The 20,483-nt window shown below is 51.2% G+C and overlaps 1 protein-coding gene across 5 annotated transcripts in view; it reads left to right on the top strand.

Annotated features, from left to right (window-relative positions):
• The window catches only part of ECE1 (endothelin converting enzyme 1), a 132,027-nt gene extending 112,311 nt beyond the window's left edge, over window positions 1-19,716 (top strand). For 4 of the 5 annotated variants that reach the window (XM_010364340.2, XM_030941866.1, XM_030941865.1 and 1 more), the window contains exons 14-19: window positions 2,012-2,115; window positions 8,378-8,488; window positions 9,209-9,276; window positions 11,333-11,523; window positions 15,097-15,192; window positions 16,827-17,440. In XM_010364340.2, the coding sequence (XP_010362642.1) occupies window positions 2,012-2,115; window positions 8,378-8,488; window positions 9,209-9,276; window positions 11,333-11,523; window positions 15,097-15,192; window positions 16,827-17,003 (747 nt within the window). In that variant the 3' untranslated portion in view covers window positions 17,004-17,440. Of the gene's footprint in view, window positions 1-2,011; window positions 2,116-8,377; window positions 8,489-9,208; window positions 9,277-11,332; window positions 11,524-15,096; window positions 15,193-16,826 lie in introns of all 5 variants that reach the window. The other variant, XM_030941864.1, reaches the window with a different exon arrangement.
• Window positions 19,717-20,483: the final 767 nt, after the last annotated feature.

Genomic DNA, 20,483 nt, shown 5'->3' with positions numbered 1-20,483 from the left:
CCTCAGACATCAGGGCTGGGGTATGAAGTGGAAAAACCCTCACACCACCTCCTCCCTCCCTGGTCGTGCTTCCAGTTGCTTCCTGTCCCCATGGTCCTCCCCCACCTCCCCAGAAACCTGGACCTCTGATTTTGACTTCGAAATGCTAATGGGAAGGAAGCATCATAAACCCAGGTGCATTTTCCAGCTTGGTTTGGGCAGCAGAAGTGGTTGATACATCCCTGCTTGTTAGAACTTTTGGCAAATCACTCCGTTAGGTGGATTGTGCTTCTGCCTCAAATTATAAAGTTTTATATCTTCTTGTGATTGAAATACTTGAATTCAGGCTTTAAAAAAATCTTTTTTTTTTTTTGAGACAGGGTCTCATTCTGTCGCCTGGACTGGAGTGTGCTGGTGCTATCTCAGCTCACTGCAACCTCAGCCTCCCAGGCTCAAGTGATTCTCCTGCCTCAGGCTCCTGAGTAGCTGAGGACAGGCGCGTGCCACCACCACCCGGCTGATTTTTGTAATTTTAGTAGAGACGGAGGGTTTCACCTTGCTGGCCAGGCTGGTCTTGAACTCCTGACCTCAAATGGTCTGCCCGCCTTGGCCTCCCAAAGTGCTGGGATTACAGGCATGAGCCACCGTGCCCAGCCTGAATTCAGGCATTTAAAAATCTAATAACCTCTCATCATGGTTATATTTAGAACCCAAGACTATAAAAACTCCTGCTGAGATCATGAGACTCATTCTGCAGCCTTTTCCTTGAGAATCATTTAAGATGCTCCAGGGTGTCATGATGCAGAATCCTTGGGCCTCTGGAGGCATCCTGGGCAGCACCCAGGATCCATGTCCTGTCCCTGAGGCTCCAGCATTTTACCAGAGCCTGGGAGAATTTTGCACCTTTCAAAAGCTGAGCCAGGCACAGTGACTCATGCTTGTAATGCCAGTACTTTGGGTGGCCAAGGTGGGGGGATCACTTGAGCTCAGGAGTTTAAGACCAGCCTGGGCAACATAGTGAGACCTCATCTTTACAAAAAAAAAAATAAAAAATTAGCCGGGCATGTTGGCATGTGCCTATAGTCCTAGCTACATGGGAGGCTGAGATGGGAAGATCACTTATGCTCAAAAAGTCAAGGCTGCAGCAAGCTGTGATTGCACCACTGCACTCCTGTGTGGGCGACAGAGCAAGACCCTGTCTCAAAAAAACAGAAAAAAAGCTAGAAGGCTGGGCCGAGTAGTGAAAAGGGTGTACAGTCATGCCCTTGACATTTCAGATAGATTTCTACTTTACTTATGAGATCTAGTATGGTAGCTACTAGCCACAGGTAGCTATTTAAATAATTAAAACTTAAATTAGTTTCAATTAAATTTAAAAGCCACACTCGCCACATTTGAAATGCTTAGTAGCGGCCGGGCGTGGTGGCTCACTCCTGTAATCCCAGCACTTTGGGAGGCCAAGGTGGGCAGATCACTTGAGATCAGGAGTTTGAAACCAGCCTGGCCAACATGGTGAAACTCCGTCTTTACCAAAAATACAAAAATTAGCTGAGCATGGTGGCACGCGCCTGTAATCCCAGCTACTCAGGGAGGCTGGGGCACAAGAATCACTTACACCAGGAGGTGGAGGTTTCAGTGAGCCAAGATCATGCCATTGCACTCCAGCCTGGACGATACAGCAAGACTCCATCTCAAAAAAAAAAAAAAAAAACTTAGTCGTCTGTCATACTGGACAGCGCAGGCGTAGAGCATAGGACATCCATCATTGCAGGAGGTTCTATTGGACAACATGGGAGATATTTCTTACCTGGGCCCAGGTGCTGCTGTAGGGACATCCTGCAATGGTGTCATTCCATCTGGTGTCCCAGGGTGAAGGCCAAGAGAAGAACTGACCCTGCATCCCCAAACCCTGCATTCCAGTCTCTAGCCTGCAGATTAATCCCCTAACCAAGACAGCCCTTGGTTTCCTGTCTTGGAAGATGCCTCTCACCGAGGGCACACCATGATTGTGACTCCGCTTCCTCTTTTCCAGTACACCGCAGTTCCAGACCTCTACTTTGAGAACGCCATGCGGTTTTTCAACTTCTCATGGAGGGTCACTGCCGACCAGCTCAGGAAAGCCCCCAACAGAGATCAGTGAGTTCCCCCAGGCCCTGCCGGGAAGGTGCCAGCTCCCCGCCTGTGGGCAAGCCTTGGGACAAACTGGCTTTCATTGCACCCTTACTGTGCACCCGATCAGCTATCATGAGAGCCATCTGAAGAGTGGATGCCCTTGTTATCCCACTTTTCAGATGAAGAAACCAAGGACAAAAGAAGTGTGGCCCAGCTAGGAGCTGGGATGGGCTTGAGTCTGCCCAGCCTGTGGGCAGGGTGAGCCTGGCCTCTGGAGTGGAGCTGATCTGGCACCGTGTCCCCGCTCCACTGCTTTGGGATTTGGAGCCTGCCTTTCATTATCTGCAGAATAGGATGGGAGGAGCTGGCTCTTGGGTCCTCATAGCGGTCAAATGTGAGGAACTCTGGGGAGCGCCAGACCCCAAGGAGACCTCAGTAAGAGCAGCTTTCCCATAGTTCGTCACTAGCACGAGTGGTGGGGTCTCAGGACAGGGTGCCCACAGAGGCCTGGGGAAGGTTCTGGATGGGCCTGACAGCTGTGCTTCCCAAAGCTCACTGCACATCAGAGTCCTCTGGGGAACTTTTTGAAAGATACAGCTTCCTGGCCAGCCGTGGTGGCTCACGCATATAATCCCAACACTTTGGGAGGCCAAGGCAGGTGGATCACCCGAACCCAGGAGTTTGAGACCAGCCATGGTCAACGTGGCGAAACCCTGTCTCTACTAAAAATACAAAAATTAACCGGGTGTGTGGCGCACACCTGTAGTCCCAGCTACTCAAGAGTGAGTAGCTGAGGCATGAGAATCACTTGAACCCAGGAGGCGGAGGTTGCAGTGAGCCAAGATCGTGCCACTGCACTCCAGTCTGGGTGACAGAGCAAGACTCCATCTCAAAAAAATACAGCTTCCTGACGTTAAATCAGGATAACCTAGAATGAGACCTGGTCTTTGTCCTTTTTATTACTGTCTCCTCTCACGCCTGCAATCCCAGCATTTTGGGAGGCCAAGGTGGGCAGATCGCTTGAGCCTAAGACTTCAAGACCAGGTTGGGTGACAGAGGGAGACGTGGTCTCTACAAAAAATTTTAAAAATTAGCTGGGCATGGTGGCACGAACCTGTAGTCCCAGCTACTGGGGAGGCAGAGGTAGAAGGATCACTTGAGCCCAGGAGGTCGAGGCTGCAGTGAGCCAAGATCATGCCACTGTACTCCAGCCTGGGTAACAGAGCGAGACCCTGCCTGGGGAAAAAAAAAAAACTGTCTCCTCAAAAAAATTAAATGTAGTCAGCCCAGTTCTAGTCTTCAGTCCAAGTTCCTTCCATTCCTCAGTGGAAACATTTGGGATAAATCTTAGGGAAGGGTGCAATCAACTTCTCTTTGCCTCTGGTGCCCCCTGGTGGACTCTAGGAGTTCAAACATCTCTATTTCCTTCATTTCCAGCCTCCAACCAGGGCACCCCCTATGTACAAGAAGGTGGGCTTTTACCTTCAGAACATGACATAGGCTCTGTTGCCAATTTATCTGAAGTATTTTAACTTAGCTTGAATTTTTGTATTTAAATTTCCTTGCCTACCCATTGAAGTATTTGTGGTTATTTGAATGTAAATACAATATTTTAAATTCCTCCATTTGGCCAGATACGCGGCTCATGCCTGTAATTCGAATGCCTTGAGAGACCAAGGTGGGAGGATCTCTTGAGCCCAGGAGTTTGAGACCAGCCTGGGCAACATGGCGAAACCCCACCTCTACAAAAAATTTAAAACATTAGCTGGACGTGGTAGCGTGCGCTTGAGCCCAGGAGGCTGAGGTTACAGTGAGCTACGGTTGTACCATTGCACTCCAGCCTGGGCTACAGAGCAAGACCCTGTCTCTAAAATAAATAAATACATAAATAAAGTTCTCAGCCAGGCACGGTGGCTTACACCAGTAATCCTAGTACTTTGGTAGGCCAAGGCGGGTAGATCACCTGAGGTCAGGAGTTCAAGACCAATCTGGCCAACATGGTGAAATCCTGTCTGTAATAAAAATACAAAAATTAGCCCGGCGTGGTGGCACACATCTGTAATCCTACCTACTTGGGAGCCTGAGGCAAGAGAATTGTTGGAACCTGGGAGGCAGAGGTTGTAGTGAACAGAGATTACACCACTGTACTCCAGCCTGGGCAACACAGTGAGACCCCATCTCAAAATAAATAAAGTTCTCAGTACCTTTCCATGGCTGTGGGGCTCACCTGGAGGAAGCAGAGTGACTGTCTCAGCTCTTAGGGGAAATGTGGTATCCATCTCACTGCACTCCTTACTCACCCTTCCCCTCTGCACCAGAGAAGTCATTGAAATGCCAAATACCTCATGACTATATCCCATTACTTTCAAAACCTTTTTTGGTCTCAGGATCCTTCTACACTCTTAAAAAAATTATTGTGGAGTGTGGTAGCTCATGTCTGTAATCCCAGCACTTTGGGAGGCCAAGGCACGTGGATCACCTGAGGTCGGGAGTTCAAGACCAGCCTGACCAGCATGGAGAAACCCCCTCTCTACTAAAAATACAAAATTACCCAGGCATGGTAGTACATGCCTGTAATCCCAGTTACTCAGGAGGCTGAGGCAGGAGAATCACTTGAACCCGGGAGGCGGAGGTTGTGGTGAGCTGAGATCGCGCCGTTGCCACCGCGCCTGGCCCTGATTTTTATTACAATTATATGGAAAATAACTATTTTCAAAAAATTAATGAGAAGAGAGGTATCATTTTACTTTTTGCAAATTTCTTTATGTCTGGCTTAATCAAAGACAACTAGATTCTCATATCTGATTCCGCAGTCAATCTGTTACCATATGTTGTTTTGATATATAGAAAGAATTCTTGGCCAGGCGCAGTGGCTCACGCCTGTAATCCCAACACTTTGGGAGGCCGAGGTGGGTGGATCACGAGGTCAGGAGTTGGAGACCAGCATGACCAAGATGGTGAAACCCCACCTCTACTAAAAATACAAAAACTTAGCCGGGCATGGTGGCGGGCACCTGTAGTCCCAGCTACTCAGGAGGCTGAGGCAGAGAATTGCTTGAACCCGGGAGGCAGAGGTTGCAGTGAGCCGAGATCACGCCACTGCACTCTAGCTGCACTCCAGCCTGGGTGACAGAACAAGACTTTGTTTCAAAAAAAAAAAAAAAAGAATTCTTGCCTCACATAGGAATTTAGAGTGAGGCAAGGGAAAGGGAGGGATGAGGGATATTTTAACAGTCTTTTCTGGTACTTGTGTACGTTCTACTGATACCACACCAAAACTTGAAAAGTGATAATTTTTTAAAGGTTAATTGCAGTATGGAATCTGAAACCACATCCATGAACTTTTTTTTTTCTTTTTTCTTATTTTCACTTTATCACCCAGGCTAGAGTGCGTAATCTCAGCTCACGACAGCCTCAACCTTCCCAGGCTCAGGTGAGGCCTTAGCCCCCTGAGTAGCTGGGATTACAGGTGCGCACCACCACATCTGGCTAATTTTTGTATTTTTTGTAGAGACAGATTTCACCATGTCACCCAGGCTGGAATTTTTGTAATTTTTTGTAGAGATGGAGTTTCACCATGTTGCCCAGGCTGGTCTCGAACTCCTGGGCTCCAGCAATCCTCCTACCTCAGCCTCCCAAAGTGCTAGGATTACAGGCATGAGCCACCATGAACTTTTCATACTCCGTTACACTAAATTCCATTGGTCTGTCCTGTACTTTGAATGGATCTTTTACCCAAGTGTGATTTTGTAACATGCATTAGTCATTTGGAAAACAATGGTTCACTAAGTTTTACAGATCTTCCAAATGGTGATACTTTCACTATACAATAGCAAAAAAAATCCACATTTGTTAATATCACTGCTGACTTCATGAGCAAAGCCTTTAATTATTATTGGTAAGGTGTCAAACTTGTGGTGGCCAATATAAGTTTTTCAAAATTTTAATTTTTGCCTGAAACTTCAACATTTTTTTAAAATCTCATATTTTTATCATTGGCAACAGATGGCTTGAGTTGTTTTCCTTGAGGTGATAAGCTCACTTTATTCATTTTAAAGAAAATGTCTGCCAGATATCCAAGTCTGAAATTCCATAGTCTACCAGCCACCCTAAAAGTACCAACAGGGTTCCATGCAAAAAGCAGAATGCTTTATATGTGGATTTCCCACTGGTCACATGGAATATGAAAAAGTCTTCTGCCAAGTGCGGTGGCTCAACCTGCAATCCCAGCACTTCAGGAGGCTGAGGCAGGAGGATCGCTTGAGGAGTTCAAAACCAGCCTGGGCAACACAGCAAGACTCCACCTCTATAACATTAAAAAAAAAAAATCAGTCAGGCATAGTCACAAGTGCCTGTAGTCCCAGCTACCTGAGAGGCTGAGGTAGGAGGACAGCTTGAGCCCAGGAGTTTGAGACTATAATGAGCCATGATCATGCCATTGCACTCTAACCTGGGTGTCACAACAAGATCTTGTCGCTTTGAAAAAAAAAAGATGTCTTGTATTCAGGGGTTGAGATGTAATGAAATTAATCATTATGACCGGGTGCAGTGGCTCACGCCTGTAATCCCAACACTTTGGGAGGCCAAGGTGGGCGGGTTACTTGAGGCCAGGAGTTCAGCCTGAACAACATGACGAAAACCTGTCTCTGCTAAAAATACAAAAAAATTAACCATGGGTGGTGGTGCACACCTGTAATCCCAGTTAAGGCAGGAGAATCACTTGAACCTGGGAGGTGTAGGTTGCAATGAGCTGAGGTCACACCACTGCACTCCAGCGTGGGTGACAGAGTGAGACTCTGCCTCAAAATAAATAAATAGAAAGGAAAGAAAGGAAGGAAGGGAGGGAGAGAGGGAAAGCAAGCAAGCTACTTCATCAAGGATGTTCTAAGTGAAAATGGCTAAATGGCTTTTTATTTTGGCTGTGAGCCCATGCTAATGAGGAACTCGGGGCTCAGTGACCACCAGAACTTCCTTGATTCATGTCAGGCTCCAGCAGTTTTACCTACTGTTGGTTTTGTACCATCCATGCAAGTGACACAATGGAAAAGGGAAATCACATCTTAATATTATGAAAATAGTTTTGATTTCAGCCAGGTACAGTGGCTCACGCCTGTAATCCCAGCACTTTGGGAGGCCAAGGCGGGCAGATCACCTGAGTTTGCCAATGCAGTGAAACTCCATCTCTACTAAAAATACAAAAATTAGCCAGATGTGGTGGTGGGTGCCTGTAATCTCAGCTACTTGGGAGGCTGAGGCAGGAGAATCGCTTGAACCCAGGAGGCAGAGGTTGCGGTGAGCCAAGGTCGTGCCACTGCACTCCAGCCTGGGTGACAAGAGCAAAACTCTGTCTCAAAAAATAAATAAATAAATCAGATAGTTTTGATTTCATGGATCCCCTAAAAGGGTCTTGAGGACCCTCCCCGCCAGGTGTCTACAGACCACACTTTGAAAACTGTTAATAGATACTCTTCAAGCCTAGACAATGGTGATTTTTCAAAATCTTTTTCTTTCCTTTTCTTTTTTATTTTCTTTTTCTTTTTCTTTTTTTCTTGAGACAGTCTCTGTCATCCAGGTTGGAGTGCAGTGGCACAATCGCAGCTCACTGCAACCTCCACCTCCTGGGTTTAAGTGATTCTCATGCCTCAGCCACCCACGTAGCTGGGATTACAAGTATGCGCCATCATGCCTGGCTAATTTTTTTGTATTTTTAGTAGAGACGGGGTTTTGCCATGTTGGCCAGGCTGGTCCTAAACACCTCAAGTGATCCACCCACCTCAGCCTCCCAAAGTCCTGGGATTACAAGCATGAGCCACTGTGCGCTGACGTTTCAAAATCTAATGGCCCTTCCTGCTCTTTGTAAGAACCTCAGTATTCCACCATGTGATGTGACATCATTAATTAACTGATTCCTTATTTATAGACAGTCAGGTGTTTTCTAGTTTTCTCCTAAAAAACAGTCCTGCACCCGGGCACAATGGCTCACACCCGTAATCCCAGCAATTTGGGAGTCCAAGGCAGGAGGATGGCTTGAGGCTCAGAAGTTGAGGCTGCAGTCAGCCATGATCACACAACTGCATTCCAGCCTAGGTGACAGAACTAGACCCTGTCTCAAAACAAGCAGTCCTTCTGTAGATGTCCTTGTACTTGTGTGCACTTGGGCCTGGGGTCAAGGAGAGTCTGCATTTTTAACGCCCTTGATCCCGATCCCTAAGCAGCACCCCAGGCAGGCTGTCCCCATCTGCCTCCCGCCCTGTGCTGAGGCCTCCCGCGTGTGTGTTGCTTGTAGGTGGAGCATGACCCCGCCCATGGTGAACGCCTACTACTCGCCCACCAAGAATGAGATTGTGTTTCCGGCCGGGATCCTGCAGGCACCATTCTACACGCGTTCCTCACCCAAGTAGGCTGCCTCTGGGGCCCCTACCCCAATTCTTTTCCCCAGCCCTCAGTGAACCCCCAGCCCAGTCCTATGGCCCATATGACCAAGCCAGTCTCACCGTGTGATCTTTGCCCCAGTGGTCCAGGTGGCTTGGGCGGTCAGAGATGTTGCAGAGGAAGCAACATCCTCACCCACTTTCCTTCCCTCCAGTGAGATCTGGAAGCCCTGCACAGTGGCTACTGGGAGCATCTTATGGAATCAAGAGCCCTACCTAAGGGAAGCGCCCCCCTGACAATGTTATAGCACAGTCAGAGCTGGGCAGTGGGGAGGGTTAAGGCTGCTGTCTCTGTTTGAATCCCATGTCTGCTATTTGATGACTGGCCCTTGGGCAAAGCAATTGACCCATTCCCAGCCTTGGTCTACTCATGAATAGAGCTGGTCAGTGGTGACCATTGCTAACTCTTTTGCAATGACTGAAGAGGACAGTTCGGTCTGTAGAGCATCTAGCACAGTGCGTGGTGCCCAGTGGGCACAACCGACCACACACACTGTGCCCAGCCTCTGTCAGGCTTCATGGGCCTCACTGGAGACTCAGGCCATGACCACACCGTTATCCACACAGAGCCCTGTGGAATTTTGTTATGTCTCCAAGCCCAGGAAGTGAGGTTCCCATACCTGGGCCAGAGTGAGAGGCCCTCCTGTCAAAAAGCATCACCTCCATCTTTGTGTCCTTCCCTCCAGGGCCTTAAACTTTGGTGGCATCGGTGTCGTCGTGGGCCATGAACTGACTCATGCTTTTGATGATCAAGGTACGAATTCCAGCTGGGCACGATGGGTCATGCCTGTAATCTCAGTGCTTTAAGAGGAGAATTGCTTAAGGGTAGGAGTTTGAAACCAGCCTGGGCAACATAGCAGGACCTCCATCTCTACTAAAAAAAAAAATTAGGCTGGGCATGGTGGCTCATGCCTGTAATCCCAGAGCTGTGGGAGGCCAAGGCAGGCAGATCACCTGAGGTCGGGAGTTTAAGACCAGCCTGGCCAACATGGCGAAACCCCGTCTCTACTAAAACTACAAAAATTACCTGGGCATGGTGGCTGGTGCCTGTAATCCCAGCTACTCAGGAGGCTGAGGCAGGAGAATCATTTGAATCTGGGAGGCAGAGGTTGCAGTGAGCTGAGATTGTGCCACTGCACTCCAGCCTGGGTGACAGAGTGAGACTTCCTCTCAATAAAATAAAATAAAATAAAATGTATCTACTAAGAAGTAAAAATTTTTACTAAGAAAGTAAAAATTTAGCCAGGCATGATGGCAAAATTTTAATAGTCCTAGCTACTTGGGAGGCTGAGGTAGGAGGCTCACTTGAGCCCAGGAGTTTGAGGCTACAGTGAACTATGATTATGATCACACCACTACCTGGTACAGGTTCCCTGGGCCCCTTCAGACTGGGCCAGTCATCTTCCAGGCCCCACTGCCTCTGCTTTCTGCACCCTTCACTTCTTTTTTATTTTATTTACTTATTATTATTGTTTTTTTGAGATGGAGTCTTGCTTTGTCGCCCAGGCTGGAGTGCAGTGGTGTGATCTCGGCTCACTGCAAGCTCCGCCTCCCGGGTTCTCACCATTCTTCTGCCTCAGCCTCCCGAGTAGCTGGGACTGCAGGCGCCTGCCACCATGCCCGGCTAATTTATGTATTTTTAGTAGAGACGGGGTTTCACCATGTTAGCCAGGATGGTCTCCATCTCCTGACCTCATGATCCGCCCGTCTCGGCCTCCCAAAGTGCTGGGTTTACAGGCTCTGCACCCTTCACTTCTAAGGGTCTTAGCTTTGGAGACAGAAGGATCTGGGTTCAAATCCTTGCTCTGCCACCTGCTGATTATATGAAGTTTAGCAAGTGCTGTCATTTCTCCAGGCCCCCATGTCTTGTCTGTAAAAGGAGCGTGATGGTTCCACCCTCCCGTGGTGATTGGGAGGACTGTGAAGTGTGTAGGGAGGTGCCCTGCTCGTGGAAGTTGTCCGGCACTTGGGGTTCCTATTAGGTTTAGCAGGGAGTGGACATTTCTCCACCACTCCAGAGACTTCTCCAGTCCACCTGCAATCAGTGGCGTTGAAGTCAGTCCCTCCTCCCCAACTAATCTCCAAAATCCTTCTCATTGCCTCCTACCTTGGGGACTCCCAGGCAGAGATGGAAGAGGCAGAGACCTGGGTGGCCTGGGCCTGTCTTGTGATCCTAAGTCGGCTGGCTCCATCTGCCTCTTCCTAGGCATCTGTTACTCAGGGTCAGGGACCCCTAGGCAGTGTTGAAAATAGGCCAGGCGCGGTGACTCACACCTGTAGTCCCAGCACTTTGGGAGGCCGAGGCAGGCAGATCACTTGAGGTCAGGAGTTCCAGACCAGCCTGGCCAACGTGGTGAGACTCCCCTGTCTCTACTAAAAAAAACACATAGAAATCAGCTAGACATGGTGGCATATGCCTGTAATCCTAGCTACTCCTGAGGCTGAGGCACGAGAATCACTTGAACCCAGGAGGCAGAGGTTGCAGTGAGCTGAGATTGCGCCATTGCACTCCAGCCTGGGTGGCAGAGTGAGACTCTGTCTCAAAAAAAAAGAAAAAGAAAACAAAGCAAGCCCCACGGAGCCTCGGGCCACTCTGGGGCTTTCCCTGGATCTCTCTCCTCCATCCTCTCCCGCCTCTGACCGGCCTCCCTATCCATGTCCCTCGGCACTCACAGGGACCTCGTCTCCCCATGCTGGCTGGAGGACGGGGGTGGACGGATGAACCACTTCTCACCAGGAGCAGGGGAGGAGTAGCAGGTCCCCGCTCTGCCACTCCCTCCCTTGACATGATGCCTCCCTCTGACCCACAGGACGGGAGTATGACAAGGATGGGAACCTCCGACCGTGGTGGAAGAACTCGTCCGTGGAGGCCTTCAAGCGTCAGACCGAGTGCATGGTTGAACAGTACAGCAACTACAGCGTGAACGGGGAGCCAGTGAACGGGCGGCACACCCTGGGGGAGAACATCGCCGATAACGGGGGCCTCAAGGCGGCCTATCGGGTGAGAGCCCCGCTCCCCACACACACCTGGGCCCAGCACTGGCTCCATCCAGATGCCTGTCCGTAGAGGATCATCATGGACAACCAGGGCAGGCGCAGCAGCCATGCGAGCTTCTGTTTCCTCTTCTGCGAAATGGGGGGTGGTGAGGACCAATCGTGAGGGTGACTGTGGAGGCCCCCACCACAGGGCTTGGCACCAGACGGCTTTGTGCCTTCTGAGTCTGGCCTGACAGAGACACAGGGAGGGGCTCGGGCTGGATCTGCCTGAAGAGCCTGCCTGTTCTCACCTTTGCAGGGGAGGCCACCATCAAGTCAGCCAGCTGTGGGTCTGGGAGGCCCCTGGGGACTAAGCAGCCAAGGCAAGGGACACTGGTCGTGGAGCCAGTTCTGGGTTCAAGTCCTGGTTCTGGAGTAAGTTACTGAACCTCCTTGAGCCTCACTTGACTTGGCTCTGAGGCTACTATCTGCATTATTGGGTTGTTGGGAAGATAAAGCAAGATGATTTAGACACAGGCTGACCCAGAGAGATACTCAGAGATGTTCCCTGAGTCAGATGGGAGAGGTAACAGAGGCCACGAGAGAAAAACAGTAAGTGTCTGTCAGAGAGATTAAGACAGGGCTTCCTGCCAACCGCGGCAGTAAGAGCAGAAATCCATAGAGCTGTCATTTATTGAGCCTTCTTAAGTGCCAGGCTTGGAGTATTCCTAGCAGCTTTGCTGTTAGGTATTATAATCCCCATTTTGCAGATAAACAAACTGAGCCCAGAAATACTGGATATTAGGTTGCTTAAAGTCCACGAGTCAATGAAAGGTATTGAGAATCTACCCAGCAGGGGCTGTGTTTGAAGCTCATTCTGCTCTCAAAAAGCTTATACCCTTAGTGGAGGCTGGAAGGGGAAGAAAGGCAAATAAATACATAATATATCTGTAAGATAATGTCAGCTGTTGATAAGGCAACGAATATAAACTGGGGCAAAGTAATGAGCAATAACGGGGTAAGAGGAATAACGGGGGGATGCTGGCCACAGCAGGCCTTCTCTGGGGTTATGACATTTGCATTGAGACCTACATGATGAGGAAGAGCCTGGGAAAAGCTGGGGAAAATGGTCTCAGCAAAAGGAAGAGCAAGTGCAGAGGCCACGAACTAGACACAAGCCTGGCACGTCCAAGGACGGGAAGACGGGTGGGGCAGAGTGCCGGGAATGCAGGGACCAGACCACTCTGGGCTTCTGTCGGCTGTGGCTGAGGAAGGAGCTTGGGTTTTGTGGAGAGACACAATAGGGTTTTAAAATAGAGGAATGACATGACTCAACTTATCCTTTAAAACAGGGGTCGGCTGGGCGCAGTGGCTCACGCCTGTAATCCCAGCACTTTGGGAGGCCTTGGCGGGTGGATTACAATGTCAGGAGTTCAAGACCAGCCTGCCTGAGATAGTGAAACCCCGTCTCTACTAAAAATACAAAAATTAGCCAGCCGTGGTGGCGGGCGCCTGTAATCCCAGCTACTCAGGAGGCCAAAGCAGGGAATTGCTTGAACCCTGGAGGCGGTGGTTGCAGTGAGCCAAGATGGCGCCATTGCACTCCAGCCTGGGTGACAGAGCGAGGCTCCATCTCAAAAATATGTATATATTTATATAAAAAAATTAGCCAAGTGTGGTGGCGCATGCCTGTAATCCCAGCTACTTGGGAGGCTGAGGCATGAGAATCACTTAATCCCGGGAGGCAGAGGTTGCGGTGAGCCAAGACTGTGCTACTGCACTCCGGCCTGGGTAACAGAGCGAGAGACCGAGACTCTGTCTCAAAAAAATAAATAAATAAAAACAAAACAAGAGTCAGCTGGGCGCTGTGGCTCACACCTGTAATCCCGGCACTTTGGGAGGCCAAGGTAGGTGGATCGCAAGCTCAACTTCAAGACCAGCCTGGGCAACATGGTCAAACCCCGTCTCTACCAAAAATACAAAAAAATTAGTGTGGCATGGTGGTGTGCATCTGTGGTTCCAGTTACTCAGGAGGCTGAGGTAGGAGGATTGCTTGAGCCTGGGAGTGGAGGTTGCAATGAGCCGAGATTGTACCACTGCACTCCAGCCTGGGTGACAAAGGGAGACTCTGTCTCAAAAAAATAAATAAATAAAAACAAAACAAGAGTCAGCTGGGCGCCGTGGCTCACACCTGTAATCCCAGCACTTTGGGAGGCCGAGGTAGGTGGATCACAAACTCGACTTCAAGACCAGCCTGGGCAACATGGTGAAACCCCGTCTCTACCAAAAATACAAAAAAATTAGCTGAGCGTGGTGGTGTGCATCTGTGATTCCAGTTATTCAGGAGGCTGAGGTGGGAGGATCGCTTGAGCCTGGGAGGTGGAGGTTGCGGAGAACCCAGACTATGCCAATGCACTTCAGCCTGGGCGACAGTGATACCCTGTCTCCAAAAAAAAAAAACTAAAAACAAAAACAAGTCAGTATAACTACAGCCCATGGACCAAATCTAGCTGTGAGGCTGTTTTTGTAGATGAAGCTTCTTGGGGTCACGCTGGCTCCATTTGTTTCCATGTCTGTGGCTTTTTTTTTTTTTTTTTTTTAATTTATTTTTTTTGAGACAGGGTCTCACTCTGTCACCCAGGCTGGAGTGCAGTGGCATGATCTCAGCTACTGCAACCTCCGCCTTCCGGGTTCAAGTGATTCTCCTGCCTCAGCCTTCCGAGTAGCTGGGATTACAGGCATGCGCCACCACACCTTGGCTAATTTTTGTATTTTTAGTAGAGATGGGATTTCACCATGTTGCCCAGGCTGGTCTCAAACTCCAGACCTCAGGTGATCCACCCGCCTCGGCCTCCCAAAGTGCTGGGATTACAGGCGTGAGCCACCGTGCCCAGCCATGTGGCTGACCTTAATGCTGTAGTAGCAGAATTGAGTCATTGCAACGGCGACCGTTAGCCCACAAATCCCAACGTACTCACTCTCTGGCCGTCCACAGAGAAGGGTTGCCAGCACCTGCTTCCTAAGGTTCACTGAAGTTGCTTTGCCAGGAGGGGAATGGAATTGGATCAGCCTGAGTCAGAAGACTGATGAGAAAGCTGTTGTGAGGTTGTCCAGGCAAGAGACAGGGTAGAGCACTGGGAAGCGGGAGCGGAGCAGTGGTCAGTGTTTGATCTGAGAGAAAGAGAAGAATTGAAGAAGCGTTCTGGGTTTGGGGCCTGAGATGATGGATGGTGGTACCTTTGACTCTGATGGGCAAAGTGTGTGTGTGTGTGTGCGCGTGCTGCCATTCTGTGTGTACCATGTTAAGTTTGAGATGCATCTTGACTGTCCAGCTGGCACAGTTAAATATACACATCAGGGAAGAGGCTGGAGCAGAAGGTGTAAATGTGAGAGCCATCAGTGCGTAGCAGGTATTTTAAGTCATAGGGCTAAATTAGTGCACATCAAGAAGAGGGCTCCCCTAGGCTGAGCCCAGGCCCAGATCCCCGGAAACCAGTACCTGCCCTGACACGGGGGAGCTCCCTGAGACCTCCATACCAGTCCCCTCCTTCACCACCTGCCATGGGAACCCCTGAGCTTTGGTTTTCTCTCCTCCCAGGCTTACCAGAACTGGGTGAAGAAGAATGGGGCTGAGCAGACGCTGCCCACCCTGGGCCTCACCAATAACCAGCTCTTCTTCCTGGGCTTTGCACAGGTGAGTCCATGAAGAAAACATGCCACACGTGGGGCATTCTGCCATCTTGATGTTTCAAGAGCCCAGAGAGCCGAAAGGCAAGTTCCCCACAGATTGAGGACTTCCCAAGTCACTGGACCACGCACAGCACATGTGCCTTGTCATTAGAGAGATGCACAGAAGGACCAAAAGTGCCAGTGAAGGGATTCCTGGATCTGGTCATTGAGAGGACGAGCTGATCACTCAGGACACTTCTGGTTCCAGGGTTCTAGAGATTTCTTAAACATAAGATGCCCAGCCAGGCACGGCAGCCCACATCTGTAATTGCAGCACTTTGGGCAGCCGAGGCAAGTGGATCACCTGAGGTCAGGAGTTTGAGACCAGCCTGGTCAACATAGTGAAACCCTGTCTCTATGAAAAAAAAAAAAAAAAAAAAAATAGCCAGACCTGGCGGTGGCTCCCTGTAGTCCCAGCTACTCAGGAGGCTGAGGCATGAGAATCACTTGAACCCAGGAGGCAGAGGTTGCAGTGAACTAAGTTCATGCCACTGCACTCCAGCCTGGGCAACATAGCAAGATTCTGTCTCAAAAAAAAAAAAAATGCCCCAGATTACGCCTTCACTCGGCATTCATCTGGTAGCCTTCTGCTGGCACTCAGAGCTACCAGGCCATTAGACAATTTATTCTGTCCAGGAAACGAGAGATCTGGACTAAATCCAAGCTTTTCCAGCTGGTGTTTGGACACAGTCCTTTGTTCAGATGGAATCGAATGCGGGTGCCTCAGATAGAGATGCTGCGCTGGCGGAAGAACAGTTTGGAGGCAACTGCGTTAGACGCTGCTGGCATGGGGAGTGGCACATACCAGCCCTACACTAGCCCACTTTCTCTTCCTGACCCACTCAGGGGGTCCTTCTGACTCCCCAGGATCTCAGGATCAGTTTGGGGGCTCATCCCCCTGGTGGTGTTTTTCGGAGTTTTGTGTTTTTGGAGCCGGAGTCTCCCTCGGTCGCCCAGCCTGGAGTGCGATGGCATGATCTCAGCTCACTGTAACGTCAACCTCCCGGGTTCAAGTGATTCTCCTGCCTCATCCTCCTGTGTAGCTGGGATTATAGGACGCACCACCACACCCAGCTAATTTTTGTATTTCTAGTACACAGGGTTTCACCATGTTTGCCAGGCTGGTCTCAAATTCCTGGCCTCAAACGATTCACACCCCCTTGGCCTCTCAAAATGCTGGGATTATAGGCATGAGCCACCACACCCAGCCTTATTTTGTTTTTTGAGACAGGATCTCACTCTGTCACCCAGGCTGGAATGCAGTGGCACAATCTCAGCTCACTGCGGCCTTGACCTCCCCAGCTCCAGTGATCCTCCTGCCTCAGCCTCCCAGGAGCTGGGACCGTAGTGCACACCACCGTGCCTGGTTAATTTTTTTTTTTTTTTTAATTTTTTGTAGAGATGGGGGCTTGCCATATTACTCAAGCTGGTCATGAACTCCTGGGCTCAAGCAGCCCTCCCACCTTGGCTCCCAGAGTGACTGCTGGGATTACAGGTGTGAGCCACTGCACCTGGCCTCTCCTGCTGTTGTAGTGGGGACAGTCTGGCAGCCCCAGGGCCCCGCAGTGACCCTGGCCTCTCTCTGTTGTCCCTTCAAAGGTCTGGTGCTCCGTCCGCACACCTGAGAGCTCCCACGAAGGCCTCATCACCGACCCCCACAGCCCCTCTCGCTTCCGGGTCATCGGCTCCCTCTCCAATTCCAAGGAGTTCTCAGAACACTTCCACTGCTCACCTGGCTCACCCATGAACCCGCCTCACAAATGCGAAGTCTGGTAAGGACGAAGCAGAGAGAGCCAAGACCGAGGAGGGGAAGGGGCTGAGGACGAGCCCCCCCGTCCAGCCTCCAGGGCATTGCTCAGCCCGCTTGGCCACCCGGGGCCCTGCTTCCCCGCACTGGAGGGTTTTCAGCTGAAACCGAGCCCATGGTGTCGGCTCTCAACAAAACCCACCATCTGACCCCTTGTGAAGAGCCGGACATCCAGGCACACACGTGCGCCATCTTCAGCGGGCATTCGGGTGTCGGGTGGGTGGCTCATCAGGCCTGGGCCCCATGCTGACAAGCGCCAGATACGCCACAAATACCACTGTGTCAAATGCATTCAAGATATATTTTTGGGGAAACTATTTTTTAAACATTGTGGAATACACTGGAAATCTTCAGGGAAAAATGCATTTAAACACTTTTTTTTTTAAGGAAAGAATTGGTATATTTATTATGTTCTGTTTTTCTAAATAACCTGTGGACAAGGGAAGCCCCACTGATTTACTCCCTTTCTTCCCCACTCCCTGTGGGGCTGGGCTGAGGCAGGGATCCCTGGGCCACAGAGCAAGTCTCCAAATCAGACAGCTGCCTCGGCTCCTGGGATGTGTGATTTCAGCTCCTGTCACCTCGTGCAGAGGCGTGGAGACCAGTAGAGGTGTGGAGGCCAGGCAGAGGGAGGAGCTGGCTCTGGGAGGTCCCAGCTCATGGGTACTGCCCCTTCAACTAGCCTGCCTCTGTCCCCTGAGTCCAACAGTGAGAGCCCTAGCAGGGAAGTTCTGATCCCCAAAGCCACAGCAGGGGACTGATGGCTATGGCAGAATGAGGCCAGGTCAGGACCCTCAAACATCATCTGGGGGTACCAAGCACCCTGAAGCCAGACTGCAGGAACCCTGCAGGGTGAGACTCTATCAGAGATACACTGCTGGCCACAGGTGTCCCCTCTCGGTCCCACTTTTTCAGGCTGTCCCATGTCTATCTCAGGGGCCCATTACCTCTCTGCAGCAGTCCCCCATCCCAGCCACACCAGGGTCTGTCTGGCCACCTCTTCCCCAGGGAAAGGAGAAAAGAGAAAATAGGCCGGGTATGGTGGCTTACTCCTGTAATCCCAGCACTTTGGGAGGTCGAGGTGGGCGGATCACCTGAGGTCAGGAGTTCGAGACCAGCCTGGCCAATGTGGTGAAACCCCATCTCTACTAAAAAAAATACAAAAATAAGCCGGGTGTGGTGACAGGCACCTGTAATCCCAGTTACTCGGGAGGCTGAGGCAAGAGAATCGCTGGAACTCAGGAGGCAGAGGTTGCAGTGAGCTGAGATTGTGCCACTGCACTCCAGCCTGGGTGACAGAGGGAGACTCCGCCTCAAAGAAAAAAAAGAAAAGAGAAAACAGCTCTCACCTCCCGCAGGACCCAAATCCTCTCTCTAAGCACCGTCATCCACCACGTGGCTGGGCCTGGCTCCCAGGACCAGTCCAGTCCTCTAGTGCCTTATCTGAGGCTGCAGCCACCAGTCTCCACCCCAAGGAGACAGCCCCTGCCCCAGATGCTCCTTGGCCTCCTCAGTGCAGCCCCCAGGTGTCCTGACAGAGGCACAGGCTGTAGCCCCATTTCCCCGGTGCCTGCAGGGCTAACCCCCACGGCAGCCCAGGAGCTCTGGCCTGCAGGCCCGCAGCATGGGGCATTGGAAGACTGCAGAACTGCTGGACTTACCCTGGGTGACAGTCCATTGTTGGCCCCTGGGTTGAATCAAGATAGTACTTGTAGCTAGATGGATAGACTCCCCTTTGAGGGATGCTTTTAGCCACGGGACACTGTGAGAGGAAGGTTCCTCAACCCAGTCTGGCTGGTGGTGTCTGTCCCTTGCCTGAGACCACAGCTTCTCCAATAGCAGATTCACAGGCTCCACCAAGTGGAAGCAGCTGGAGCAGTCTCTGCCGTCCAGTGGGGAAGCCAGGCCCCAAGACAGAGCGGGGGGAGAGCCCACCACAGCCACCGCTTTTCCACCTCGGCAGCCCAGGCCTCCTGACCCAGCCCTGCCCGGACAGTGGGCTCCCCTCACCCGGGAAGCTGGAATCCTCCTGCCTGAGAGGAAGCATACAGCACAGGGACACTCCTGCCACCTCGGGGTCAGCCTCCGAGATGGTGCAGGGTGTCGAGAGTGGATTCCAGAGGGAGGCCCTGGTCCCAGCACGCAGCAATCCTGGTAGCTCTGCAGAGGAGACAGGAACCCGAGAAGGAACTGGGGTAGGAGGCGGCCGTAGTCCCCTTGCCACATAGAGGTGGGCTTCTCCCAGCCATGGTGTCCCCTCTGCCTCCCCTCCCCTGACCCTCCTGCCTTCCACGTGGAGATGGTCCTGCAGTGTCAGCACCAGCACCATGGGCTTGGACCCCCTGGACTGAGGCAGCTGTCCTAGGGCTGGGGGTGCAGACCGAGGGAATGGAGACCACACTCATGGCTCAGGTCTGCCGGGGCCGGCAGTGGGTTGGGGAAGAAGAGGGCTCAGGCCCAACAGGGGTGGAAGCCCCTGCCACTGCTACTACCCACTCCAAAGCTTTAAGGAAGATGAAGTGAGACCCCTCCCCCTAGGCCTGGGGAGCCATAGGGCTGGCTTCTCTGTGGGTGCGTAGACATGGAGTTGGGAGCTGGGAATCTATTTTTTGTATTATGTTTTGTGCTACTGTAGTTTTGGTGTGGCACTATTGTAGTGGAAATAAAGTACTTGTAAGGAGGGCCATGTGTCTGGGTGTCTGTCCTCCCAGGGTGCTGTGTGTCCTGAGGCCGGCACAGGGCTGCCCACCCTAGCTTCTCCAGGGCTGGGCGCACTTGCCCGTGAGAGCAGGGACCTTGGACCCTGACAAATGCCGGAAGGTTGCTCAGTACCTGTGCCCCCAATCACCCTTCCTTCACCTACAATTGTGTGAGCACCCCCTGCTGGTGAGAATGATGCACATCACCACCTGGGTCCAAGAGGTCTCCTGGTAAAAATAATTTTTCTGTTATCTTCGGGCAAGGGAGTTTCCAGGTCTCAGATGCTTGGGCAGGGCAGGCAGCAGGGAAAATAAAAGAAAGGTTCAAGGAGGGCCGGGTGCGGTGACTCGTGCCTGCAATCCCAGCACTTTGGGAGGCCGAGGCAGGTGGATCACTTGAGGTCAGGAGTTTGAGACCAGACTGACCAACGTGGTGAAACCCCAGCTCTACTAAAAATACAAAAATTAGCCAGGTGTGATGGTGCACACCTGTAATCGTAGCTACTCGGGAGGCTGAGGTGAGAGAATCGCTTGAACCTGGGAGGCAGAGGTTGCAGTGAGCTGAGATCGCACCACTGTACTCCAGCCTGGGCAGCAGAGTGAGACTCCATCTCAAAAAAAAGAAAAAGAAAAAGCCGGGCACAGTGGCTCACGCCTGTAATCCCAGCACTTTGGGAGGCTGAGACGGGTGGATCACTTGAGGTCAGGAGTTCGAGACCAGCCTGGTGACCATGGGGAAACCCCGTCTCT

Source organism: Rhinopithecus roxellana, chromosome 12 (genome assembly GCF_007565055.1).
Source record: "Rhinopithecus roxellana isolate Shanxi Qingling chromosome 12, ASM756505v1, whole genome shotgun sequence".
Taxonomy (NCBI): Eukaryota; Metazoa; Chordata; class Mammalia; order Primates; family Cercopithecidae; genus Rhinopithecus; species Rhinopithecus roxellana.
Note: the sequence above shows the minus strand (reverse complement) of the source record. Positions and strands in the feature narration are given on the sequence as shown.